The 25,467-nt window shown below is 42.2% G+C and overlaps 1 protein-coding gene and 1 long non-coding RNA gene across 2 annotated transcripts in view; one reads left to right on the forward strand and one right to left on the reverse strand.

The window, feature by feature from the left end:
• Window positions 1–941: 941 nt before the first annotated feature.
• LOC135981047 (uncharacterized) lies at window positions 942–13,679 on the reverse strand. Its single transcript, XR_010598022.1, has 3 exons — window positions 13,540–13,679; window positions 2,074–2,164; window positions 942–1,077 (listed from the first exon to the last, which is right to left on the reverse strand). It is a non-coding gene; the product is annotated as an uncharacterized LOC135981047 (long non-coding RNA).
• Window positions 13,680–13,801: 122 nt separating this feature from the next.
• Window positions 13,802–25,467, forward strand: part of LAPTM4B (lysosomal protein transmembrane 4 beta) — a 94,893-nt gene continuing 83,227 nt past the window's right edge. Inside the window, exon 1 of the mRNA XM_005291628.5 lies at window positions 13,802–14,109. Within this exon, the coding sequence (XP_005291685.3) occupies window positions 13,822–14,109 (288 nt within the window). The 5' untranslated portion in view covers window positions 13,802–13,821. The remainder of the gene's footprint in view (window positions 14,110–25,467) is intronic.

Genomic DNA, 25,467 nt, shown 5'->3' on the forward strand with positions numbered 1-25,467 from the left:
GCTGACAAACCTTATCTCAGAGGTAAGAATCAGCCCTTAAGTACCAGCTCATACTGTCCTGCAACTATTAGGACACATGGCAGCCACAACATTCATGGTACAACATGCAAGACTACATATGTGCTGCATACAGGGCTGGTTGAGCTCAGTATACATACCCAGCAAGCACAGCCTACACAAACGATTGACAGTACCACACTGTGTCTTGGATTCTCTATGCTGGTGGACAAGACCAGAAAATGTGTGCATGGGCATCCCGTTACAATAGGAACCCCCATCAATAGTAATCACAACAAAAGCCTCGCTGCTAGGCTGGGGTGCCCACATGCATCAGCACATGGTTTAAGGCAAATAGTCTCTTGTGGAGACTCAGTTACACATCAATCTACTAGAGCTACGCGTGGGCTGCAATGCCTGCAAACATTTCCTACCTCACATACAGAATGAATCAAGTCATATAATGACCGACAACATTGCCTGCATGTTTTACATCAATCGCCAAGGAGGCGCTCGATCACACTCGCTATGCACCAAAGCCATGAAACTGTGGAACTGGTGCATACAGCACAACATAAACATTTCAGCCTCCTACCTTCCCGGTTGTCAGAACGCAACGGCGGACACACTAAGTAGGTACTTCTCTCAAGACCACAAATGTGAAATGAACTGGGGAGTCCTGCAATCCATATTCCACCAGTGGGACACTCGCCTCATCGATTTGTTCGCATCCCCAACAAACCACAAATATGCAATGTTCTGCTTGAAATCAGGGATGGGACCATGGTCACTGGGGGATGCCTTCCTCATCACATGGGATGCACAACTCATGTATGCATTCTCATCGATCCCTCTGATATCACACGTGATTCACAAGATACGAATAGACAAGGCCAGGGTCATCCTCATAGTTCTGATGTGGCCCAGACAAGTATGGTACCCTTACTTAATGTGCATGGTGATATGCGCCCCTTGAGTTCTCCTTCGCGTCTAGACTTGCTGTCTCAGTACAACGATCGCACTCTTCACCCCAATCCGGAGAAATTCCACCTTCAAGCATGGCTACTGCATGGAGCTAGCCTGCTCGGAACAAGTTAAACACATATTACTGAACAGCAAAAAAGTGACCACACATAATACTTACCTTCAAAAATGGAAGAGATTCTCCTCCTGGTGTCAAGAAAAACACGTGACAGCCTCCACTACACCATTGCCACTAGTGTTGGATTTCCTACTGGAGCTGAAATGCTCCAGTTTAGCAACGTGTTCAATCAAAGTCCATCTCGCAGCCATTACAGCATTCCATCATGAGATTGATGGGACCTCGATCTTCGCACACCCCATTACTAAATGCTTCCTCGTGGGCCTTCGGCACATTTACCTTGATGTTCACCAACCTATTCTGGCATATGACCTCAATCTGGTATTGAAATGCATCACCAGACCACAATTTGAACCTCTAGCCACCTGTTTCCTCCTACACTTATCCATGAAAGTGGCCTTTTTGGTCACTATTACTTCCACCAGATGGGTGAGTGAGAGAGTCCATGTGGCCGATCCTCCCTACACAATATTCTTCAAAGACAAGATCATGCTACGTCCCACCCAAAATTTCTACCAAAGGTAACATGATTCTTCCATATGAACCAACCAATCCATCTTCCTATGTTCTATCCCAAGCCCCACGGGACTCCAACAGAGATGGCCTTGCATACATTGGACCTCAGGCGGGCGTTAGCATTTTACTTGGAAAGGACCAAACCTTTCTGGAAACCTCCTAGACTTTTCATTTCAACTACTGAGCATTTGAAAGGATGCACAATATCCACTCAGAGACTGTCTAAACGGATCGCCACATGCATCCAAACTTGCTATCGTATTTGGAACATGGACCCTCCTGCGCACATCAGAGCATTCTACATGATCAGTTTCAACCTCGATAGCTTTCCTAAACAATGCTCCGATATTAGAGCTTTGTGGAGTGGCCACTTGGGCCTTTGTCCACACATTTACTGAGCACTATGCAATCACTCAAGACTCCATGGCTGATGCCATAGTTGGCCTAATCGTACTTACCTCTACAATTCAAATGAACCTGAAGTCCCTCCTGCCTTCCGAGGAGCACTGTTCTACAATCAGCTGAAGTGGAGCTTTCACAAGGACTGCACTAGAAGAAGAAGAAGAGAAAGTTACTCACCTTGAGCAGTAACTGAGGTTCTTTGAGATGTGTGTCCCTGTGGATGCTCCTCTACCCACCCTCCTCCCCTCTACTTTGGAGTTTGCAGTAAGGACTCTGCGGTAGAGAAGGAACTGAAGGGCTTGGGTCATGTGCACGTTAGATGCGGCACCATCTACCGTAACTGCATCTACTGCGGACACTGCTACCATCAATCTCAGATTGACGGCGCTGGGACGCATCAACACCTGAAATGGAGCACCCACAGGGACACACATCTCGAAAAACCTCAGTTACTGCACAAGGTGAGTAACAGTTTCCTTTCTAAGATAGCTCACTTTATTCCCTGCATAAGTTTACCCTCTGTAGACGAAGCCACCCAGCGCTGGATAAACAATGTATTCCATCTTCATGGCATCCCAGATCATATCACCAGGGACTGCCCATTTCTGGCACAAGGCCCTGTGTTTATTAGAAGTCCATGTGCACCTGTCCTCTGCCTACTATCTGCAGTCAAACAGCCAAATGGAAAGAATCAGCAAGATCCTTGAAAAATACTAAAAAAATTAGGGCTGCAATATGAACCTTAACATAGGCACTGACTGTGTGGGTGCTCCGGGGCCAGAGCACCCACAGGAAAAAAACAGTGGGTGCTCAGCACCCACTGGCAGCCCTACCAATCAGTTCTTCCCCCTCCCCCCCACCATCTCCCGCCTGCTGGTGATCAGCTGTTCAGTGGTGTGCAAGAGGCGCTGGGAGGAGGGGAAGGAGTGGGGGCAGGAAGAAGCAGAGTGAAGGTGAGGCACGCTTGGGAAAGGGGGCAGAGTGGGGCGGAAAGAGGCAGAGAGGGGGTGGAGTGGGGGTGGAAAGAGGCAGGGCTGGAGAGGCTTGGGGGAAGGGGTGGAGTGGGGGGTCAAGCACCCCTAGGGAAACCAGGAAGTCGGCGCCTCTGAATCTTAATGTCTCCTGAAACAAGGTTGACATTTCCTGTCAAACGCTTTGAATGGGAAGACATGTTTTAATGAAGCATGCTTAGATGAAGTATGGAATTCACCTTTAAGTTTTCCTTCCCAGTATACTTTTTATTGTTTGTTGTAAATAGGATTTTCAAATTAAAGCCCTTTGGTGGAGATCACTGAGCATGTAGAGGAATTCAGTTAGTTTTTTTTCCTTTCATATACAGCTGAGATAGAAATTTAAGACAAATTAGCTACAAAAAATAATGCAAGGCAGAGAAACTAGATTTTCGTTTTGACTCTCACTTGTTTGTGTTTGGCATGTGGATCAATAGGAAAGGCTCACATTACTGAAATATATATTTTTAGGTCCATTTCTTGAAAAAGTCATATTTGCATATGCAAATAAATATTTATTCATAGTAAGACAATTGGTGCCAAGAATGCTGAACTAGGACAGGCTAAAAAGGCAGAGATCATGTAAAAGTCCCTAATTATTTATGGAGAACCATATTTAAAGAAGTTGACCATAGTGAATGTACAAGCAGAAATTAAAGGTAGATAGCAGTTCTCTGTGCCAAGTTTGCTTTTTATTTGAAAGCCCCTACCCCGTACAGATATATGCAGTAAAGATGTAGCCCAAGGCAATTTGTATCTGGAAATACCTAGGTACCTTTCAGTTTGATATGCGTGTTGTAAATTGTAGAATTTGGTTCCCTGACAAGATTGATATCAATAAAGAAAGTATTTTAGGGTCAGGCTAAAAATGCATAATATAAAGCTATGTTCATTATCCTCTCTATGGCATGATACAGCTCTGAGTGAATAAGTTTTAATCTTTCTCTCACATGAAAGTTTAGAAATGTAAAGTTGGGGTGTGAATACAAAGGTCCTATACTAGGAGGCTAACTTTAGTCTGTGTGTGAGTTAGTACAGTAAAAAGACAATTTCAGCCTCCTCTATACTCTGAGTTGCGGGACGGGTGGAAGGGTAGCATGAGAGAATAAACATTCATAGATTTAAAAATTAGGATTTGGAAAATCCTGATCCATTGAACCCCATGTTTCTGTTTTACAATATTTTACTATAATTGAAGATCTATTTTCACTCTAGTAGTCTGTCAGTGAGTAACTGTTGTACAAAATGGAAGAAACATTGAAAGTATTTAACTCACAGATTTGCCTTATCTCACTCATTTTAAAGTCATTCATGTCTGAGTAGGAAACCATAGGATCAAATGAGAAATCCTGAGATTACCTGTAATTATTTGTATGCCCACATATGAATAAAATAAATGGGGCAGGCTGATTAGAACCTACCTGTGAACTACCTCAAATTACTGTAACATTTTGCAGACCTTTATTTAAAACTAATTCAGTATTCTGCAATGATGGCACCAATACAATGGTACCAATACAATGGTAATACTTTTATAAGATGAGATCTGTAATCATTACAGTAAAATATTATAGTATTTCTTAAGGTTTTTTCAGGTATGGAGAAAGGCAACAGAAAATCTGGGGCAGAACCATGGTCTAGAGAGAGCTATAGCATTGTTTTGTCTAATCTATTGATTATATATTGATCAGATTACTATTTAGTTTCCCTAGTTAACACTCTGAAATTTGGTAGATTCTTGTCCCAAGACCAAGCCCAGTATTATCAGAATTACTGTTCAGTTAGGAGCCCCAATGTGCACTGTTGCAACACTCACACTTGGGAAATCACACTATATTTATAATAGTTATATTAACACAGCAAAGTCACAAACACTCCAGCACAGCAAGGCAGGTAGAGAGAACACAGAATGAGATGAGCATCCGTATACTTACACCACTCCTTGCACAACAACCTGAAGTGTTTGTTAGTTAGTTATCATCTTCTCCCTCACCATCAACAACGGTTGTCATCCTGACAGCTTCCCAGACTGGGATACAGCTTTTATAACATGTTATGCTAATGCCACTGTGACTAATCATAATCAATAGGTGTTTCAGCCCCTTCTCCTTATTTGTAGTTCTGTGCCCTTCTCCCATAAGTTATTAATCTTTCTACCTCAAACTTATTAGCACATATATCAATTAGTTACCATGGCATTCTTGTGGTCCGTAACTAAAAATATCCCAAGCTGTTTGTGACGATGTATCCCATAATGCTTTATGAGAATATGACATAACGGGATTATGTTTTATGCTACATGTGCCATGTAACATATCTCTGTAAAGGTTATGGTCTACTGAAATTATTCATCCTATTTGTACACATATATCATTTTTGTACTTGAAGTTATGAATATTGGCTGTATACTTGCTTGATTTCTAAGTAAGTTTGTAAGGCATTTGGTCAGCTTCTTTAGAAAGGAATTTGCAAAGTTAAGTGCCCAGTCAAGAAGCACTTAAGGAACAATGGATCTTGGAATGCTCCAATCCACATAAGAAGTCTACTTGAGGATGTTCAAGGTAGCATGTGAACAATGGTTGCTACCTGTAGTTCTGAGTCATGCATGGACATGTGGCTTGCCCATGTGACTCCAAAACTCCATCTTGGAGCTGGACTTTGCATAGGAGAGAGGAGGGGGTCTCCACCCACAAGAGAAAACCTATTCAAGCCCGTGGGAGACCCCTCTATTTTGTCTTGAGCTGGCTAAAGAAAGAGCCTCTCCACTCCAAGGATATCTGAAAGAAACTGAAACAAAAGGACAATAACCACAGGGAGTGTGAGTGATTGCTGGACCCAGACTAGAAGGAGACTAGTCTGTAAAAGGAAGCTTACTGGTGAGGTTTTAGCTGTACTCAGTTGTATTACTGTATTAGATTTAGATTTGCGTGTTTTATTTCACTTTACTTGGTAATTCACTTTGTTCTGTCTGTTACTACTTGGAATCACTTAAATCCCACTTTCTGTATTTAATACAATCACTTTTTACTTATTAATTAACCCAGAGTATGTATTAATACCTGGGGGAGGGGGGGGGCAAACAGCTGTGCATATCTCTCCATCAGTGTTATAGAGGGTGAACAATTTATGAGTTTATCCTGTATAAGTGTTATAGAGGGTAAAACGGATTTATTTGGGTTTAGACCCCACTGGGAGTTGGGCATCTGAGTGTTAAAGATAAGAACACTTCTGTAAGCTGCTTTCAGTCAAGCTTACAGTTGTTAGGAGACGTGGTTAAGATGGGTCTGGGTTTGCAGCAGGCTAGCGGCTCTGGCTCAAACCAGGAAGGGCACTGAAGTCCTAAGTTGCCAGGGCAGGAAAGCAGGGGCAGAAGTAGTCTTGGCACATCAGTTGGCATCCCCAAAGAGGTTTCTGTGATTCAGCCCATCACAGTGGCGTAGTCGGCAGGATCTGTGCATAGCTGATTGCTTTGAGTTACTGGTAGTGATTTTAAGTGAGTTTTAAGTGTGGTGGCGGGAGAACAGATAAAGTGGTTACTGGTTTGTTGTTTTCTGTTTGCTTATTTCGGGTAAGGGAAGTATGGACAGAAAAGGAAGCAAAATAAATAAGACTGAAGATCAGAAGAAGCTAGAACTATACAAGTTGCAAATTGCCCAGAAAGGCTGAACACTGGGCACTGGGAAAATCTCTGTTAACTAAGAAGCCCCTGAGCTGAGTGCACCCCAGTTTCAGTGAACTGTAGAGGGGGTGTGGCCCAGCACAAGAAAGCAGGAAAATGACTACCAGTGAAGCAGCTAACAAACTAGAGCTGGCTAGACTGGAAGCAAAAGAGAAAGAAAATGAACATAAAAGACTGATGGAGAGGGAGGAGGCTGCCCACAAGAGAGCTATGGAGGCAGAAACAGCAAGGGTGGAGGCAGAGGAAGCTGCCCACAAGAGAGCTAGGGAGGCCCAGAAGCATGAACTGGCTGTTATGGAGTTAAAGAGACAAAACCCTCCTCCTGCTGGCTCCACTTCCCCCAAAAATCCACAAATGGGAGCGACTATGTTCACAGTATGATGAATCCAGCGATATTGCTGAATATTTCATCACCTTTGAGATACTGTGCACCCTCCATGCGATCCCTGAAGACCAAAAGATGACCACATTGATAGCAAAATTGACTGGCAGAGCTCTGGACATATTCAATAAGATGCCTATTGATGATGCTTCAAACTATGGTAAATTTAAGGAACTGGTTTTGAAACAGTTTCAGGTCACACCTGAAACCTACAGGGTTAAATTCAGGAGTCTGAAGAGGGGATCTGGTTTGAGTAATGTGGCTTATGTAAATGAAATGAGAGATTTGGTAGATAAGTGGTTGAGGGGGAAAGGCATTACAAGCTTGGAAGAAATGTGTGATTCAGGAACAGTTCCTGAATATGTGCAGAGATGATGTAAAACAGTATTTGTGGGACAAAAAGGTGAATTCAGTGGGTGAATTAGCTGGGTATGCAGGCTCTTATGAGGAAGCACAAGCTGCAATTAAACATAAACCACTGGCAGAGGGGTACAGAGTTGGGGGAAAGCAGAATCACCATTTTACCCCGGGGAAAGAGGAGGCTGGGCGTTCACCTCCCCATTCCCCTGTTACTCGTCCCAAATTTCCTCTGCAAGCAGAGGAGCCCAAGAGGTGCTATCATTGTAAGTCCACTGAGCACCTGAGGAATAAGTGTCCCTTGCTGAGTGGGAACAAGCAGCAAGTAACACATGAAACTGCTACTTCTCAGAGCCCAGCTGCTGCATCTTTCCACACAGGATTTGTAAAGCTTGCTTCCACACAACTAAGCAGGGAGCATATGCATGCAGTTAAATTGAATGGAAAAGTGCTTCTTGGCCTAAGAGATACGGGTGCTGAGATTTCTGTGGTCAGGAGGGACCTGATCCAGGAGTAGGATTTGTTGCCAGGGAAAATGGCAGAATTAGAGCTGGTGGGAGCTTACAAAGTCCTTGCATCTTTAGCCAAAGTACACATGCAGACTGAGGGTCTGCAGGCTGAGCTGACTGTTGCAACGGTGGCACACAATTTTGCACTGTTTCTACTGGGGAATGATTTCTTTAATGTGGCAGAATCTGTCCCAAGGTTGGTTAGCAGTGAGAAGGAATCTTGTGCTAAAAGCCCTGGGGGGGGGGGGGGGTGAAGTCACATGGACTGCTGGGGAAATAGGAGGGTGGCTCTTGGATTCCTCTGTAGCAGTAAAGAAAGCAGCTTTGGGGGCAGGGCTGGTTGTAGCCAGTTCCTGTGGCCCCTGGGCTCAAGGCAAGTTCCAGAGGGAGGGGCTGGATGAAGCCAGCTCCTGTCCTGTAATCACTCCCCGGGGGAGGTCAGCAGGGGGTAGGGCCTGCCCTGGGGTGCACAGAGGCGTGTGTCCCAAAGGTGGAAGTTGGGGTCCTGGTGACCACTGCGGTGGGAACAGACTCCAAGTTCTCTGTAGCTGGAAGCAAGCCCAACCGGAGTGAAAAGGGTGGAATTTTGCTGGCCAGTGAAGGGTCTGCCATAGCTGGATCAGGGTCACCTTCCCTTTTACGGGACACAGGAGTGTCTGACCCAGAGGGAAGCCCAGAGAGGGAAGCCCAGACGGAAGGTGAGGGGGGGTCTGCCCATCTTTTGTAGGGAGGAACTTTCCCAAGAGGAGGGTGAAAAGTCTGCATTTAAAATGCCAGACCCCTCTCCTGTGGATCAGGTTTTAAGGGAAACCTGGGGATCAGATCTCCTGGAGGGGTGGGGGTCCATCCAGCTGACCTGTTGGGAACAGAAAGTGGGGTGTCCAAAGGGGTCCAGAGCACTCTATTGAAAGATGTTCCTGCTACGCTTGTAAGAGATAAAACTCTCTTCAAGGCAGGAGGAAGAAAAACTTTGCCTGATTGCACAAGTGTGTGGGGTCTAGCCCAGAGAAGTTCCAGAGGGAGGGGCAGAGGGCAGGCATGGTTGCAGTACACCCTTTCCTGGCCAAAGACTCAAACACATGCCTGAATTAGAAGAATCTGCATCAGAGTGCCTACCAGGGGCGCAAAGAAATGGGAAAATGCAGTAGACACTAAACAAGCTAAATCGTGTGAACAAAGCCTGTCCACCATAGATTTGCTGTTAATCATTTGTCTGTTGCTAATTCATCTATGGGTCAAGACAAAAAAATAAATACTAGTGGTTAACCCTTTAAAGAGGTGGGACATACCTGATTTATGGAAAAAACTTTTGTACATGCTAGGGATGGTGACAAGACAGTCCCACAAGCATGTCACTTTTCAGCCTTTACCTGTAAACAGACTAGAAGCTTGGCACAGCAGCAAAAGCATAACAAGCCTATGCTGCTGTGTAGAAGGGGAAACCGAGGCACACCGCCTCATGGCATTGATGGCTAAATGCCAAGACACCTACACTTTAACAGATATTACTGTCTGCATACTGTTAGCAATACTACACCCCAACCTGTTTTCAGGCACCTGGGGACCTGGAACCCCAAAACTTGCTAGAACACTTATGAATGACATCATATGGTTTAAAGGTACTGAATGGGAGTGTGGCCAAAGACAAACAGGGGTTTTACATGTACTGCCTCCGCCATGGACAGTGTCCAAGTCTCTGGCAGTAAGCTCAGGAGGAGGGTGTGACTATGTATCCCATAATGCTTTATGGGAATATGACATAACTGGAATATGTTTTATGCTATATGTGCCATGTAACATATTTCTGTAAAGGTTATGGTCTACTGAATCTATTCATCCTATTTGTACATATATATCATTTTTGTACTTGAAGTTATGAATATTGGCTGTATACTTGCTTGATTTCTAAGTAAGCTTTGTAAGGCATTTGGTCAGCTTCTTTAGAAAGGAATTTGCAAAGTTAAGTGCCCAGTCAAGAAGCACTTAAGGAACAATGGATCTTGGAATGCTCCAATCCACATAAGAAGTCTACTTGAGGATGTTCAAGGTAGCATGTGAACAATGGTTGCTACCTGTAGTTCTGAGTCATCCATGGACATGTGGCTTGCCCATGTGACTCCAAAACTCCATCTTGGAGCTGAACTTTGCATAGGAGAGAGGAGGGGGTCTCCACCCACAAGAGAAAACCTATTCAAGCCCGTGGGAGACCCCTCTATTTTGTCTTGAGCTGGTTAAAGAAAGAGCCTCTCCACTCCAAGGATGTCTGAAAGAAACTGAAACAAAAGGACAATAACCACAGGGGGTGTGAGTGATTGCTGGACCCAGACTAGAAGGAGACTAGTCTGTAAAAGGAAGCTTACTGGTGAGGTTTTATCTGTACTCAGTTTACTGTATTAGATTTAGATTTGCGTGTTTTATTTCACTTTACTTGGTAATTCACTTTGTTCTGTCTGTTACTACTTGGAATCACTTAAATCCTACTTTCTGTATTTAATACAATCACTTTTTACTTATTAATTAACCCAGAGTATGTATTAATTCCTGAGGGGGTGAGGGCAAACAGCTGTGCATATCTCTCTATCAGTGTTATAGAGGACGAACAATTTATGAGTTTACCCTGTATAAGCGTTATACAGGGTAAAACGGATTTATTTGGGTTTAGACCCCACTGGGAGTTGGGCATCTGAGTGTTAAGAACACTTCTGTAAGCTGCTTTCAGTCAAGCCTACAGCTGTTAGGGGACGTGGTTCAGACCTGGGTCTGGGTTTGCAGCAGGCTAGCGGGTCTGGCTCAAACCAGGCAGGGCACTGAAGTCCTAAGCTGCCAAGGCAGGAAAGCAGGGGCAGAAGTAGTCTTGGCACATCAGTTGGCAGCCCCAAGGTGTTTTCTGTGATTCAACCTGTCAAACTGTTATAAACTAGCATCTTGTGATTACCTACCAGCAATTTGCAACACTGGTAATTATTACAAAACAATAAACAAAGTCTTATGCCATCTTGTGACCTAAGGTCACTGTTACTTTACGTACTTATGCTAACTTATTGAGCAACTATTTCTATTCAGGCTATAAGGCATTATACTCATGCTAACTGTTTAAGGTATTCTTATAGATCTAGCCCTATAAGTCTCTTGTGTTTCTGCTGTCAGTTCCTTACCCCTTTATCATTTACTTACTATATAACTATACTCAGTGCATGGCTATATACTCAGTGCGTGGGCTACAACTGGACTGGGAATCAGGAGAACTGGGTTCAATTTCTAGCTCTTCCTGAGACTTCCTGTGTTAACATGGACAAATCACTTAATGTCTCAATTGGCAATCTGTAAAATGGGTTGAATAATATTTCCTTGGTTCTGTGGATTTAAATCCTAAGAGGAACTATCTCTTACTTACATGTATGCACAGCCCGTAATACAATAGGACTCTCATGTAAGGCCTCTAAGCACTCTTATAAAACAAATACTAGTAATCTAGTTGGAATAGGAATGGGAATCAGGAATTCTGAATTGTATTCCTGCTATGATATTGCTTTGCTCTCATTTATTCTCTGTGTCTACAAAATTAGAATAATACCCCTCATCTATAGAGGAGGGACTTTGGGATCCATGGATAAAGGTTGCTACAGAAGTGCAAAATACAGCATATATTATAAAAGTACTGTAATTTAGAAATAAGATTATTAGGGTGAAATGGACTCAAACCACAAAAATTGGATTCTGAATCAGCTTTTTATCATGCCAAAGTTCAGCAGTATTATGGTACTATTATACCTGACAACAGCTGAGTACTGTGAAGATTAATGCATTTATGAACTTCAGCAAAATATACTGCACCAATAAAAACTTCTGGAAAATCTCTTTCTCTGAGCATGAAACGCTAAATATTTTTTCTAAAACCAAGGCCATGCCTTGCAAAATAGGGATAGCTGGCATATATATATATATATATATATATATATATATATATTCTTATTTAATACAATAATACAAATATTCCTGTATCTCAGAAAGATTGAATGCTACTTACAGCTTCCTTTAAGAAACTGAAATAAATTGTGGTAGTGTATCATTGATCATCTGTTTTTGTCAGTACTTAAATGCCTGTGAAATTCAATGCATCATCATAAAAACTTAAATAAACTTAATCTTGTTGCAGTGTGTAAAGGATCAGCTTGTGTGTGTATTCCACCTTTATGGAATATTCCGCATCAATTAAGTATGTAGAGGAACACAGCTATTTATCATATCAGGGCATAATCCAGAGTAGTGGGGGGTTGCATTACCTCTGCCATGCAACCTTGGGTGCCTTACAATGCCTTGCTGTAGTAGCTCCCATCTGGGCTGCTCACAAACAACCTTCCACCATGCAAGTCATACGCAGACTGTCTATGTGTAACTGCAGCCTGCCAGCTACTCAGTCACTCTCACGATCTTCCCCCAGTACTGTATGTCCTGTACTCTCCAGCCCTCTCCTGAACAGTACACATATATTAAGTCCATTATTCCTTTAAGGGACTAATATACCAGTTTAATATGCCAGACACTTTAAACACACTGCATTAGATAAAACCATAAAATAAGTTTATTAATTACAAAGAGAGATTTTAATTGAGTACAAGTAATGAGGTATAACAGTTAGAATTGGCTACAAGAAAAATAAAGATGAAAATGCTTCCTGGTGCCTAACTTAACAAATGATATTTGATTCAAGCAAGATTTCTTAGCACATGAAAGTCAGCAAAGTTACTGACCAAACTCTTCAGGTTAGGACCCCTCCCCCAGAGTCCAATGGCTGTTTCCTTTTGTTTTCTCAGGTGCTGAGAATAAGGTGGGCTGGAGGAGAGAGAGGGATCCCTTGGGGGTGTTTGTCCCTCCTTTTTATACCTTCAGTCCGCCCCTTGAAAAACATTTCCAAGTGAGAACCAGGAGCCAAAGTGCCTATGGGAAAGTATATTCCCTTCTGGGTTTCTTTCTCACTTGTTTGATTCCTTTGTTTTCCCTTCCTGCTTTATGACTCTATTTATTGCTTAAATGCAAATTAAGGCAAGCACTCATCCCTTTGTCTAGGATAGACCTGTTTGCTGACTTCTGCTCCCCCCATACAGGGAAATCTTATAACCTCACATACAATGTTGCCACACGCATTTTATCAGGACACTACTGACTGACAAATTATGAGTTTTCAAATGACACTTTACAGTACATACCTTGTACAAAGATTATTACAATAGCATGCAGGGTGTGAACACAAAGGAGTATTCCATCACACCACTGTTCTACAAGAATTTACTGTAGTATCTTTATTAGAACAAATTGCTATAATTAAATAGCACCCAAAAGAAAGTGAAGTGGTTTACCTGGGTATTTCTATGGTAGAGGCTGCATTGTGTAACTGGCCCATGTCTGATCCAGCCAAGCATCTACATTTCCTATTCCCAACAATGTAAACATGCACACGGATCAGTCAGCCACTGTTAGGGTGACCAGATGTCGCTATATTAGGGGCTCTTATACATGTAACTATTCCTCCCCCCGCAAAAAAGTCCCAATTTTTCACACTTGCTCTCTGTCACCCTGACACTTACACTGACTGCATACAACGCGTTTTTTCAAGGCACATGACTTGCTGGGGAGCATCACTGAGGGCTTTGGTCACGTCCCCTGGCCTGGTGCTTGGAACTGTCACAGCAATTGAATTGCAGGTCTAAGGAGAGAGAAAGACACCGGAGTCAATGGCAGTTGCCTGCCGGCACGTGTCGTGCCCGCTTTATCCATGTGGGAACCCCCCCCATCCTTCCGCCTGGGGCGCGCGCGGCCCGATGGGTCTCTGCCTCTCTCTCTCCCAGGCCTAGAGATTTGGTGACGTCATGGAACTGGAGGCGGGGTGGGGGGAGCAGCTGATGGCGCGCGCTGCCCACGCGGTGTCCCTCCCTCCTGCGCTCGGTGCTCAGCCGCCGCAGTGCTCGCGCGGCGATTCGGCCCCACAGGAGCTCCAGCAGGCGCCGCTCGCTGCGCCCCGGCACCCTCGGGCGGCCCCAGGGGGAAGCGAGGCGATGAGGACGATGAGCTCCCCGTGGGCTCGGTTCTACTCCAACAGCTGCTGCCTGTGCTGCCATGTGCGCACCGGGACCATCATCCTCGGCGTCTGGTACCTGGTGAGCGAAGCTGGCATTGAGCGGCCATAGCCCAGCACGTTAGCCACGGCTGCACCCTGCGGTGGGGCTGGCGTGGGTGTCCCGAGGCGGGAGCTGCCCCCTCCCCCTCCTGAGGGTCGGGCTGGCCTGGCTTGGGAATGGGCCCCGGAGCTTGCTCTCTTGGGAGAGGGGTGCAAGAGACGCTCCTAGGAGAAACGGGGCGCGAGGTGTGAGGAGGTGGGGGAGGCACAGGAGACCCCTGTGAAAATGCGCTTCCTTCCCTTGGGTTTGTCCCAAGAGTCGGGAGTGTTAAAAGCCGAACAGCCAAAGCTGGACGTGGGCCCTTGTCCTCTATGGTGCATGTGAAAGGGGCCATCGCTTGGGTCTGGGAGGGAGGAATGGTTGAAAGTTAGACTCTGCCAGTTCTGGGCCCCAGCACCCCAAATTCCAGAACGTGGCAGGATCCAGATCCCAATGTTTGTGTTGCTGTTGGTCACGGGCACATCAGATTTTTGAGGTGCAGTAGGAGCCACTAAATAGGTTCTCTATTTAGCCAGGGAATTTTCAGAGTCGGGGACAAAAATTAACTGATCCAGGGGCCAGATAGAGGATTTTGCAGTGCTGTTGTGGCAGGATGCACCAGGGCATGGGGGATTTGGTGCAAAAGCAGCAACTCGATTTGACACTAGCTCTATTAGACAGTAGAATTTTTTTTTTTGGGGGGGGGGGGGGGAGCTGGGACCAAATATTGTCAGGGCCCAGATTTTCTCTTTTTTGTCCTGCTTGCGCCTTCACCAATGTCCAATGAGAGTATCTATGGAAAGGCTAGGCAATGTGGTCATTGTGGTTGCTTGAAAAAGGAGGTTCATTAAGTCCCTCAGTGTCTCATACTTATTGGCTTTCCTTTAGTAGAGACTTCATAGAGGCTGGCAAGTCAAAGCCCTGTTTTGTGCTTTGAACAGGCAATGCGCATTTGGGCCTGATTCTCTTTTCAGTTACACTGGTGTAAAGCAGGAGTAGCTCCATTGAAGCCAATGTGGTTCTGCTGGTGCAGGTGAGAGGAAGTGGTCTCAAAGATTTCAGTGCATGCTAATAAAACAACCCATGACACTGTCTAGTGGAAATATCAGTAAAATAAATAAATGTTGGCTTCATGTAAAAATAGCTCCTGAAATTGTGCCTACTACCAACAACCTTTTGCTTTGGACAGCGTAACACAAAAGTTTCCAGAAAAACACTGTCCAAAGGGAAAACCTAACTGCTGTTCCCCTCTGAGCCAGTCAATATTTGTATAAAATAATTTCTGTTATATTGAAATGGAAGGTGATTCCATTGACTATCAAAAGAAACTGTTATAGTATCATAAACGGCTAACCACTAATGGCTTGACAGAGGGCTAGATGGGGATAACCGATTATTTAAAATTTACAAATTCTTCATTGTCTAGGTTTCATCTCTCCCCTAGCCTTTCATTTGTTGTTTGTTTCTTAGATTTTAAACTCTAGTTTGGGCTAGGGATTGTGTCTCTTTCTGGGTTACATCTTGCTACTGATTTTTAAGCAGCGACTTCAATGAGTTCTGCTTCAAAATGTTCAGAAAGGACCTGTTCATTGTGAGCACTGCTGTAACACAAATAATAAGAATCCCCAATCTCCTGCCTGAGTCCATGTTTATTTCCAGTGCTTTCATACTTTGTCTTTTATAATTATTGTTCTGCATCTTCGATTGTTGCTGGTAGCTGGTGTGGAATACTGATTTCAGCTGCTAATGCTGCTTTTCAGGAGAGTGGCTATTTCTGGGGAGAGAGCCTCTAAAGGGTTGTATTATTAGCAACATAATCCTTATAAAATACAGTAATTCCCTCTAGGCTGCCACAATCTGTAAATCTGAAAGCAGTTTCCTTCCTAGACTGACATAAAGAACTCAGAGAATCCCATTTAGATGCTACCTAAGTTAGAAAATAAACAATGTTCATGACATGAAAAAAGTGCACTTTTAAACGTTGCATATTAAATTGTCGTTTACGTGATTCCCTGTTTTAATTTGAGGCTGGGTTGAATGGTCACATAGCACTAAACTAATGACGCTAGGGTAACATTAAACAAAAAGTAGCCCTGCTGTTCAATGAAATTATGATAGTTAAAAAACCCAACATTTGCACATTTTTAAATAAATTTCCAAAACCAGTGTTGAATGTAGGGGTAGCAAATGGTAAATTACAACATTAGCCAAATCAAGGTTTATTTTATTGATGGTATATATTAAACATATACTGGTATTAGGCTGGAAATCTTTCTGACATCCCTGGTTAGTGTTCACATGAGGGATTTGGAAGGTTTTTATAGTCAGAAGTAGTATTGCAGTTCTTTATTTGCCAGATAATTGAGTATTTGGACTTTTTGTATGTTTGATGAATAAATTAAAAAAATACATGAGTGTTGTTTACCAGAAAAGGTTCTTCATCCCTACTGCTTTTATAGGAAATTAGTGAGGCAAACTGCACTAGAGGCATGAATCCACTTTATGACTATCATGTCTCCACTCCTTGGGTAGCAATGCAGGGAAATCCACTACGCAGAGGTCAGTGCTGACATTGCAGGATTTGCAAACATGTTGTTATAATAAAGAAATCTGGTTCATTGCTTCAGACTATGCAGATGTATTTCATGCCATGGCCAGTCTTCTCCAGCTCTTGATACAAGAGACCAGAGTCTGAATCTGACTCCAAGACTATCCGTTTTTTTTTTTTCAGATATGTGGCATTGCAGATTAGACCCAGACTTACTTACTAACCCCTGAAATTTCCTTTGGAAACAAGTGGAAATTGCAAGGCTGTAGTTGATGTAGGGCATCTTGTTAAATAAATTCATCATAGTAATTAAAAGGCTAAGTTGACATTGATCTGTTAGAATTCATATAAAACAGTCTGTGTCCTATAAAACAGATGTTACACTGCTGAGTAAATTATAAATTGATTTAGCTATGTATTGCTTTTACTTTAATATAATATAGTTAAATGAAATCATTTGCAGGCATGTACCATGGTATCTGGGATATTTATAGTGCTGAAGGAGAGTTCCTTTTTCATTATGGTCATGTGTTTTACTTTCATTTCCTAAAAGCTTTTGAGCAGCTCTTCCAGGACGCATGGCTTTATTCAGTCTGACTTCAGTGTGCAGGGTTGGATGAAGCCTCTCTATCCTGGCTTAAGAAAAGCTAGGTGAAAGACATTTTGGCTTTCAAATAATTTTTAAAAGAACATTTTAGATAAGAAATGGGAACTTAAATGCAACAGTTAAACTTGCATATGAATAAATATATCCTTGTCATTTTAATTGAGACAATGCATAAGACATACTATCTCCATACTATTGCTCTGGTTCAGCAAAGCATCTAAGCGTATGCTTAAGTCCATCTCCATTCAGAAAAGCTTTTAAATACATGTCTAATTTTAAACATGTGCTCAAGTCTTATTGACTTCAATTAGTTATAAGACCATGCTTAAAGTTAGACAGGTACTCAAGTGCTTTGCTGAATCGCAACCTGAATTATCTAATCCTCCCAGTGAGTAAAACTTGTTTGGCAACTCTTTTCAGCAACAACTTTAGTTTTTATCTTATTTTCTTGAAATCTGGTTAAGAAAAATGTAGTTTCAAATTAGCTACTTCTTCTTAAAACTCACTAAATCATCATTTGTATACTGTTAAAATGTTTTCTTTTCTTTTTTGTCTATAAAACATTCCTTAACTTGCATTATATCCCTCTTTAGTTTCTTCTCCACTTTTTGCACAAATATCCTTCAACATGAATTTTTGAGTTATTCAAACTGATATTAAATCATGACATTCATGGAGAGGGGAGGGATAGGTCAGTGGTTTGAGCATTGGCCTGCTAAACCCAGGGTTGTAAATTCAATGCTTGAGGGAGCCATTTAGGGAATCTGGGGCAAAAATCTGTCTGGGGATTGGTCCTGCTTTGAGCAAGGGGTTGGACTAGATAACCTCCTGAGGTCCCTTCCAACCCTGGCATTCTATGCCATATGGTTGTAGATCATTTAAAATTAAAGTTGGAAGGCTGTAAATGCAATAGAAATTCTTGATGAATGGGGGTAAGAGTTCATGAAGAAATTTACCACTAGCAAATATACAGAGACAAATTACTTACTGATTTATTTAATAATTAGCTAACCTGGTTGAAAAGATACAGTTATACATGCTCATTTATGAAAAGCTTTTTGTATCTCAGGATATCAACTGTGACTTTGTAATTCATAGAATGGTGGGTATATTTATAAATAGAAGATGGTAGGTTTATCTGCCTGATTTTGAGACAGTTGTATTACTTATGAATAGCAAAGCCACAAGTGAATTAGGCAGATTATCTCAAACAAACATCAAAAAATGTTGATATTTCCCACATCATTATGCACTCTGCAGGACAGTCTTTTATGGGAAATGGCTGTGGAAATATTTCAGAGAGCTGTAAAAATGTTTTTACTGTCACTATTTTGAATATCCCTGACCAGTAAAGGCAGGTTGCTTGAAGCTGCTCAGCAGTCTGGGATACTGGAAGCACCACTGGCAGAGAGTTTAGGGAGCAGAGTGCAGGTGATGTGGTCAAAGTGGCACAATCAGAGCATTTTGTTACATAGATATTGCTAGAGCCTTATGACATTATTTAAAATTTTTCATTTAATTTTTGGGGCATTTTATTTTATCCATTAAAATGTTTTATTTTTTTATTACATTTAAATTAATAAAATACACAGATGACTGTATATAAATGAAAACTGTGTATAAACCCAGTTAATCTATGCTACATCATTTTATTAAGGATAATGTATTATTCCATGCATTGAGTTGTTTAACAACCCCCACCACTATTCCCCACCCCAGACAGCTACTTAGGTTCCCCCCTTGAAATTTACCCAGTTCTGTAACCCCCAGATAATCCCTACTTCTCCATCCCACTCAGTGACACAAACCTCATGGACACCACGGATCTTCCCAACCCCTACTGCTTCCTTTTGCAGTCCCCACCCCACTCCAGTCCCCTCTCTGTTTCCCCAGGGACCCCTTACTGGGCACTCTCATCCCCCTTAAGTTGCCCCCTTCCTCACTGAGACCCACCCAGCCACCCCTTCCCCCCCCCATTAAACCCAGGGACCCCTTCCCTATCCCCTTTCCTTGGTTGGGTGGGAGACCTGGGGTGGGGGAGGGTTTGCAGAGTGAGACCATTCCACAGTGGCAGCTTCTGTCCCACAGGGCTGGGCCCAGCTCCCCGCTCTGGGCATAGCTACCTGCCACATGAGGTTGTAGTCCCGTTAAAATGTGGCCTGGCCACCCCCTTCATCATGACTGGGGAGGGGAGGGCAGGCCAAATGTGAGTGGTTCTGCAAATCTGTGAGCCTGGAGTGGGGAGTCAGGCCCAGCCCTGCTGGACAGGAGCTGCTGCTGCAGGGAGAGTTTTTCATTTTATGTAGTTTATGTTCTTTTTCATATTATTTTGTGGTGTTTCGCATTTGTGAAATGTAGAGGATATTACTGTCACATGAGGAAGGGGCAGTGTCTGTGCACACTCCCAACACGCACACAATGCTGTACAGAATACTTAACATAGTTTCATATAATAGGTTTAGCAGGGAAACAAATATGTAACATTGCCTTCTCACATTAGAATGTGATGGATCAGAGAACTATTATTTATTATTTGTGTTACTGTCATGAACCAGAGTTCCATTGTGCTAAGCGCTGTACAAACACAGAACAGCCACTGTGTCTCAATTTCCTTTTGGTAAAACAATATGTTCTATAGGTAGAAACAAAGTACTTTAATGTAAAAGGTAACTTGCGGGGAGTGGAGTGGGTAAATATAGTGGGATGAATATCAGAAAAACTTCCTGACAGCACAGTCTATTGGGCTGATGCTGAATAGAGTCTATTTAATTATTTAATTAATAATACCAAATACATTTTATTTCCAGGACTGAATCATGTGCTGGGAGGGGAAAGGCTCGTGGGAGGAGTTGGGATGTTCAGTGCAAACATTATCTTCTGTAATAAAGTGGGGATGATTGTTTGGCTGTCTGAGCAGAGGGGAAGGGAGTAATGGCTATTCATAGTGTTAGCAACCAGTTCAGTTCAGAGGTTTGTTTTAGTTTTTTGCACTGCATGAGGGCTTTAAATTTCACCTGTAATATCAGACATGAAATGAGGTCAAATATAAGCAATCACACTTACTGTGTGTGCAAACTAGCTGCAAGTATTATAAATTAAAAATGAAATGGGGACTATGAGAAAACGACTTCTGGGTAATTATTCCTAATTAAATTGTTATGACAGTAAGCTGTACAAAACTGCATTGGGACTGAAACCAATAGATTTCTATTTTGAAATTATCATAGCATTTTAAAAATGTAAGAAATGATGCTTGTACGAGTCCTAGTTGTCCAGTTAATGTTGACTAATCAGTAATAATATCCTCTTTGCAAAGCTCCGTAACAGCAATTATTAATGCAAGCTATCAGTAATCTGACTGTTCCTTGTTTGTTTTTTAAATAAATAAAACAGAGTCAGATGTACTGCCATTCTCCTTGCAGGATTTTCCATTACCTAGATGCATAGTGAGGGATGTTTATGTAAGCACGAAGGACTTGATCCAGCACCATTCAAGACGCTGAGAATTTTTCCATTGCGTCGAATTGGAACAGGATCAAGCCACAAGATGAAAATATTAAGCATGTGTTTAATTTTAAATTCAGTGAAGTTAAACATGTGCTTAAGTGTTTTTTCCATCAAGACCTAAAAGTCTATACTGAAACATAGATTCTAAAGGATGAGAGGCATGTTCCCCTCCCCCTTTTTGCTATCCTGTATATGCCATACCCCTCCATGTAGCTATAGCACTAATGCATTCTCATTCCTGGTCCCCTACTGACCCACCCCAAAGCTTTCTTTAATGTGATTGCTTCACTGTGTTGAAGGGAGCTGTCCAACAATTCAGCATCAGCCTTTTCTTTTTCCTCCAGGTGTGGCGCTTGCCAGAGGTCCGTTTCATTTTTGAACAGGGGTTCTAAGAGGAAAATGTCAAAGGAGAATATAACTTTTTTTAAAAAAATCAGTAGTATTTAATGAAAAGCTAGCTATTAAGTTGCACAAGTACCACAGTGAGGGACATGGCATAAGAACCTAGAACAAATCTCTGAGTTTGTAGCTTTGCATACTTGTACTTGAATCTGTTATTTGGGAGAGACACTTAATATGAATTTTCAATCTTAACATTTGACTCTTGATTTTATTGCAGTTTATCACTAGTTGGAAACTTGAGGCAGTTCAGTCTAGTTCAGCATCAATTTTTTCACAGCAAAGCACAGTGCTAATTTTCTGAATTTTAATGGCACTAATATTTTTGTAGTTGGAAGGCAAAACAAGGTACTTCTCACAAAGGCCACATTGTACCATTGATTTTTAAGCGGAGCACTCCCCGTTGAAGTTAGTGGGATAGAAATCAAAGCCAAAATAGATGCAAAATATTTTCTTTGGGAGTGAATCATGTCACTTTCATTCTCGCTCCGTTTTTCAAATCCAGTAGAAAAATAGCACGAGTGATCCTGTGCTTAAATACCTATTTAAAGAGTACTATTGTCCTCATATCTTAAGAATTTGATTGTATTTAAGTCATAACAATATTACAGCAAGGATTTCAGATAGATATGATCAATATTGAAGCTATATCCTGCACTGGAGAACTTTCCAAGCAGCTATGGCCTGATCCTGCCGGTCTTAAGTGGCAAATTTTTACTTATGAGTAGTCCTGTTAACTTTAATGGAACTACTCACACTGGTGAAGGTTTGCAGGATGAAAGAGACTTTGTGAAAAACAGATAGTAGATTCCAAAATGAAAATGTCAGTAGAATTAGTTTTCCTTAAATACAAATAAATAAATATATTTAAAACTTGTAAAATGGGGGGCTATGCTGGATAGAAGCAACGAACACAGTAAAGTGCTGTATTAGAAAATGGGGAATAACGGCACCCAGTGCTAATTCATGAGAGTTCCAGGTGCATAGTGAATGCAGTATGGGGGGGGAGTAATGTGTTTGTTACGAACCATAAGATTTCCATATTTTATATCAAGAAAATGGATTCTAGGATGGTCCTCCAGCTTCTCTCAGCTTTTATAAGCTTATTTTGATAACTATTGTGTGATGATGAAGGGCTGGATTCCCCTCTTCTGTAATCAGATCCATGGGAGGGAACCAAGGGAAGATATCTCAGTAAACGTTGCCCATGGAGTTTCCCCTCATACTGTGGTGTTGGGGTGTCTTTGCCCCTGCTGAATGAGCTGGCTGTCTGGTCCTCTGGGATTTGCAGGACACAAAGGCAATCCCTGTGGATGCTCTGCCAGCTGTGGAGTCCCAGTATCCCTTCCCACTCCTTGGCAGTGTGGTGCCAAGAGATCCTCACTGTTAGGTTTCCCCTGATGGTCACAGCTGCCTCCAACAACTCCCCTAAAGAGGTCTCTTCACCCCAGAGCGAGCCTGTGGATAAGCTAAGAGAGCTCGGGGCTGTATTACTTTTTCCTGAGGCAAGTTCACAGGACTGGAACCAGTTTGGGCCCACCAAGTAGCTGCCTCTCTCTGGTGTATGGTAGCCCAAAACCCAAGGTGAGCCCTCTGCAGGATCTTGGGAAGAGTGGAATGGAGCCAAAGAGGTGGCTAATTCCCCATTCAGTGCGTGATGTGGTCCACAGGCAGATCCGTGGTCCATGATTTGGCCTGAAGGTAGGAGGAAATACAAATAATTGTAATGATGATGGTCACAATGACTCAATATTTGTCTTTAAAATTCTGTGTACAGTTAAGCAACTTAATAATAATCTCTCCTGCTAGGAACATGATTTACAAAATGAACACTTAGATTCTGCAGAAAACTGGAAAATCCACAAAGACCCTCAATCCATGGAGTTTGCTTGTTTTCTGTGAATGCTGAGTTCTGTTTTCCCAATGTATGTTTTTTTGAGAAAGGGAATTAAATGAATACACCTAGGCCTGCCTGTTAGCACTGTAGAGAAATAGTTTAAAATACAATGATTCATTACTTGCTTCATGAATTGCCTTCCAGTGGAAAGACTTAGCCACAGGGAAACCAGGGCTGAGACTTGTCACGGGCAGATTCTGCTTCCCTTAACTCAAGCTGGATAGTATCTAATCAAGGGAACTACCCACAAAATGAGTATTCTCTACAAGAATTGAGGCTATACAGTCAATGACATAGTAAGCAGTACCTCCCTGGCAAGCAGAGTCAGAGGTGACAGGAGCAGGCCCTGACGGTCTGAGAATGATCATAGGGAAGAAGGTTGAACTCCTGCAAGAACAATTTAAAAACGTCTCCAAGCATTCTTTCCTACAGTTTCCCCAAACATCTGTTTTCCATTTTTAGTGCAGATAATCAGGCTAGCACATGTGCTATGCTAAATTTGAACATAGGAGCTTTTCTAGTGGAAATGGACTTCGTTAGTCCTAACCAGCTCTCACTATTTAAAATTTTTTTTTTTTTAAATGTAGGTGACGACTCTACAACCTCTTAAGGAAATGGGGGACTGAAAGTTAGCCTGTAACACACCACAAGGATTTCAATGTTGTTTTTTCAGCTCTAACCCTCTTATCTGCAAACATCTCCAAAATGTCAACCCATGATTTTTTTTTTTCAAACTGTATATGAGTAATGGAAAAGGATGACTGATGCAACAAAGCTCCAGGTTACTTTTTAATAAGCATGCTGAGACAAAGTTGTCTGTCACTTTTATATAACTGTTTATTCATTGGTAGAAGTTTAGAAATCAACAATCTTAAAAGTTTCTGTTTTCAAAAAGAGGCTCTTTAAATCTGTAGTAAAGCCATTGGGATTATTTTGAATAGTTTGATCCTTTTTGTGAGAAAACAGATGATTGATTATGAGTGTGACAAAGTTTACACACACTTGTGAGGGAGGCAAAGATTGGTTTAGAATATAACAAACATGGATATTTACATTTGTTTTACATAAAAATGTAAGATCTTATATAATCTTGACCGCACTTATAGCAAGGAGTCCATGTATTATATTAATCAAGTGAACTATGTTTAGAGGTTTTGATTAAAGGTTGCTGTTAATCTGTATTCCATGGTGAACCAGAGATTAACATATTAAGCTTTGTAAATTTACTATTGGCGTTACTGACGTCAGGCAAAAAACAGTTACTGTCTCATCCTGGACATATGGAGTTTATGTGAAATACCAAAAGAGTGTAATTTACAGTATTTTTTTTCCCGTTCCTCATTTTATTGCCTGAGACATATTTTGACTGCAAAGATCCTGGAAGTTTAAATTAGACTCTTTAATTATTTGTCCAGGTCACACATGTGTTCTAAGTTTGGCCTGGCAAGGCTTGTAAATGGCCTGGCTACTGGCAAAGCAAGAACTCTTTCCAGTAAGTGGGTAAGTGCTGGCAAGTATATGGTTGGATTCACTGCTGCACCCTGAGCTTCAATGCTTGAAAGCTCCCATTAAACCCGGAAGCCAGGAGTAGGGGGATAGAGGTCAGAGCCAAGCTCCTTCTCACTCACAACAAGAGAAGGAGGGTGCTCCAAATTGATCAGACCCTGGCAGGGTCAAGAGGCAGTGCTTTGCTGGCAGGTGACCAGTGCCCCCCTTCCTAGCAAGTTCTGGGGAAGGAACACACTGGGTTTCTAACTAGGGCACTGCTCTGGTCCCTGCCATAGGTCTCCTATTTTTCTTATGGCTACAGCAGGGTTAGTCCTTTAGCTAAAAGAGGGCTGTTGGTAATGTTTTCAAGCCCTGGAGCTCTCTTCCATTTTGCTTCTGGTTTTTATTGAACAAGTTCTTGTTTTATCAGGAGATACTTTGAACCATTTTTAAATACTCAGGACAAAAGTTTTCAGTTGAAATTCAGCTCTGCAGAAATTTTTGCTTTTGCAAAGTTGCATGTTTCAGCTCCAGGGATAATTGCAGCTGGCCTAGGGCCTGTCAGATTAATGTGGGCTTGACATTTACCAAGTTAGGGATTATCAGGTTCAGCTACTGTACCATACAGTCTGTTCTCGGTTTCCTTATATAATTAATTTAGTACAGAGGGTTGCACAATGATGCTAGGATAGGCTTCTTTCATACAAATAGTGGTACCACTGGCATGTCACAGGGCTTTCATAGAGATTGCATATCTCTTTTGATTGTATAAAATAATTGATCCAAATTCTTGGATTAATAAGGTTTACGTGGTTTGATGTCGAACTGTGTGCATGTGTCTCACTGGAGTAGTAATGCATAGTGTAAATAAGAAAAAAGCCAAGGTAGGGAATTAACTTTTAGTGCAAAAAG

This window comes from Chrysemys picta, chromosome 2 (genome assembly GCF_011386835.1).
Source record: "Chrysemys picta bellii isolate R12L10 chromosome 2, ASM1138683v2, whole genome shotgun sequence".
NCBI lineage: Eukaryota > Metazoa > Chordata > Testudines > Emydidae > Chrysemys > Chrysemys picta.